At 42.7% G+C, this 3,482-nt stretch overlaps 1 protein-coding gene across 1 annotated transcript in view; it reads right to left on the reverse strand.

Annotated features, from left to right (window-relative positions):
- The window catches only part of LOC107096258 (transient receptor potential cation channel subfamily M member 1-like), a 37,870-nt gene that overhangs the window by 25,797 nt on the left and 8,591 nt on the right, over positions 1 to 3,482 (reverse strand). The window contains exons 7-8 of the mRNA XM_015392838.1: positions 2,544 to 2,718; positions 2,340 to 2,463 (exon numbers count right to left, since the gene is read on the reverse strand). Coding sequence (XP_015248324.1) covers positions 2,340 to 2,463; positions 2,544 to 2,718 — 299 coding nt within the window. The remainder of the gene's footprint in view (positions 1 to 2,339; positions 2,464 to 2,543; positions 2,719 to 3,482) is intronic.

A 3,482-nucleotide genomic window follows, 5' to 3' on the forward strand; every position in this document is an offset into this window, starting at 1 on the left:
CCTGGGTACCATATGCACCACTGGGTACACCCTCATTGGTGAATAGTTGATAGACCTGCAGCTTTCATTTGAACCAAGAGCTTTGTGGAAATTTTCTGAGACCCAGATGGTACTCGGCCATAACCTGGATGGTACTCGGCCATAACCTGGATGGTACTCGGCCATAACCTGGATGGTACTCGGACATAACATTTATCCCAATAGTTCTCCTAAGAATGTGCAGCTGGGTAATGATTTTAGTTCTAGGAACCACAGGACAGCAGCTTTGGACCCGTAGAAAAGAACCAGGCAGGTCATTGACAGCAGGAACGTTCAGTTTTTTGACCCGTTAAATGGTGTTATGGAGATTTCCATAAACATAAAAATAGATAAAACTTCAATGAAAAATAAGGAATCAAGAAAAAGTCTAATGAATAAAACATCAAGCATCCTGACTGTAGCCAAATACCAAATAATCAGATTAAAACCAATCCATGATGTCGTTCTTCTCCAGATCGCTGGACGATACTCTGCAGATTTTTGTGTTGACTTTTGTAAGCAGGAGACGATAATGCACGTTGTTCTAAATGCAAACATGGATGTTGCACCTGTGGGGGCTCTGTGGACCATGTGGCGCTGTTAATCTGACAGCAGATCAGTTTAAGTGAATGGATGCTCAGATTGTTTTACATGCCGCTCAGTCTGCTGCCACAGCTGTACTCTGGAAGAAGCCGCCTCGGATTGTGGGATTAAATAAATGGACGGAACAATCTCAGTTAAGTGCCGCATCAAATGTAAAACCTTGATCATTATGTTAATGTTGCAGGGAGCAGGTCAGAACCCGGCTCACATCCAGGACAGTATGGACTCACATCATCCCTGCATCACATGGGCACTGCTGTCTAACTCTGAAGAAGCCAGCGCTGCTATATTTACCTGACAGTTTTCCAATGGTTGGGAAATATTGGGAACATGATCATATCCATTAACCCCCCCCCCCCAATATTAGAAGGATATCAGCAACCGATAATAACCTGTAGGGGACTTTTAGTACATTTAGTATTTAATCAATCCAAAGTATTAAATTAAAACTAAAAGAGATCTCCTGGTATGAGTATATTTATAATAATGGATTTCTAATTAGCTTATTTCAATTCTTAAAAGTCCTATATCGTTTATTTCAAAATCACCTGTATGCAAGAATGTATATATATATATATATATTATATTTCCTATAGTACTGCATATTATAATGAATATGCTTGTTTTTCTCTGTTGTCTGAATGCTGCAACTCACCGCATTGCAACACTTCTGTTGGCTGAACAAAGTTAAAAGCATTTAATGCTGAGATCCACATCATTCAGACTGAGCTATAGGCTGCGGTTCTTGTTTTCTCTCATGCTGACAGCGGCTGCCGTACCTCCCGCTCTCTCCTGAAACAGGTTTGCCTCTAGGCTGTGTAGAAGGTCCTTCTCATTTCACAGCTTAGGTAATGGTGAGAGTTTGTAAGGTAGATGGTGACAGAGTTGGTGTGGAGACACTCTGACACAGAGATAGGGAATCTCCTGAGTATCTGGTAATTCACTGGATTAAAAAACCGGATCGGAAGACTGGTTCCAGGATTCCCAGGGTTTGCTGCTGGAGGCCTTAGAGAGAACGCAGAGCAGACCCTCAGAGGTCATCATCAGTCAAAGATGAGAGATTTAAGGGTTTGCTGTGGAACTAGAGGAACATTAAGAGGATCTGTTCATAAAACTCCATGTTTGTGTTTGTGGTGAAGGACAGAAAAGCCTTTTTTCTTCATATCAATCACATCTTAATAGAGTCTAATCAGTCTTCTGCAAACTTGGTGATCCAGGATGAAAGTTCTTGCTGCAGTTCTTTACATCTTTGGGGATGTTTTCCCTCTCAGATGATCATCCTGATGCTGTAGGAGATAAGATTAGATTCTGGTTCTGAGTGTAAATATGGACAGGACAGGCCTGCAGTTTTCCTGCAGCCATTAGAACACATTTATCTTACTTTAATTATTGTCGTTCTTGTTTCAAAAGGTAGAAGAGAATTTGGCATCTGTACCACCTCAGATAAAGAGGATATCATGTAATGTCTAATATGGAGTGTTGCATCACCACTTAAACAGATGAGCGCTAATAAAATGCTTCAGTAAGATTAATTCAATCAGAATTGCTCCAAAGATCTGGGTAGATGTCTCCACTCTAGGATTATAATCCCAGTGTTTAGATCAGGAATGAATGAATGATGACACAGACAAGATGAAGAGGTTTATTTTTGCTTTGATGAGAATCGAAGGGGTTGAACAGAAGCAGCAATGAGGACATGTGGAGCTTCTCTGTCCTACCAGAGCTTTCTTCTTCATGCACTCCATCACCATGAGGTAGATCTGCTGAGCCTGACTGCGGCTGTAGTTGAAGGTTTTCTGGATGGTGACCAGCAGCTGATCTTTAACACTCTCGTTCACCAACCTGCTGGAGCAGAACACGATGTTGAGGAGAAATGAAGAAAGTGAGAGAACATCCTGAGTTAAAGAAAGAGAAGTTCTCACCCGTCCTCCTCGCAGTATCTATGAGCAAAGGAGATGATGTCGGAGGCTCGGCCGCTTCCGTCACAAACCACGACTGGGACAGGAGGCTCCTCTTTCAGACTTTCCATCACAATGGAGATGACGTTTGGACCCCCCTCTAGGATCAGACAGACCACCGGGACCCCCTGACCCAAACCTGATAACAGAACATGTTGCCTGTCAGAACGACACAGTCAAATCTCAAACCTACTCAAACTGTCAATACTTTTTAAAGGGATCATAGAATGCAGAGTTTCCACTGTCATAGATGAATAACGATAGTTCAGGGGTCAAAATGGACGTACAGAGAAGTTCAAACCCCATCAACTCCTCCTTTCTCTGCTAATCTCACTATTCTAAACTTCCACCATAAAACAGGTGAATCCAAACGAAGCAACGAATTGACATAAACTCTGGGATGTTGCCTTATTTGGTTCTGGCCTGTAATTTTATCACGCCCTGAAATTAGCATCCAGACCAGCCCACTGGTTCACGGCCCCAGAACATGAATAGAGGAAGATGGAAGACAGCAGCTTAGCTGTTTAGCCTAAAGTTGGGTTTACTGCTACAAGAAATACAAAGCAGGACGTTTCTCTGTTGAAGATGAACCAGAACCGCAGGAGGAAATGTAGCGTTCCAGGCTGACCGGAGGAAGGGGAACATTTTTCATAGTCTTCCCAAGGATCTGAAGACTCAACTGGCATGGATGATGAGGTTCGAGTGTACGGTGTGTTTCAACTACAGGCTGCACTGTAGGCGTCCAAAATCCCGGATGACTTTGAAATTCCCTTAGAACATTTTTTTAGGTGTGAAAAGTAGGACATGTCCGGGAAAAAGAGGACGTCTGGTCCCCCTACCATACCAACAATCTGATATTTCAGTGAGTGAGTGCTTGTTGCTATGATGCGTCTTTGCTCAGCA

Source organism: Cyprinodon variegatus, unplaced genomic scaffold (assembly GCF_000732505.1).
Source record: "Cyprinodon variegatus isolate N-32 unplaced genomic scaffold, C_variegatus-1.0 Scaffold609, whole genome shotgun sequence".
Classification (NCBI taxonomy): domain Eukaryota; kingdom Metazoa; phylum Chordata; class Actinopteri; order Cyprinodontiformes; family Cyprinodontidae; genus Cyprinodon; species Cyprinodon variegatus.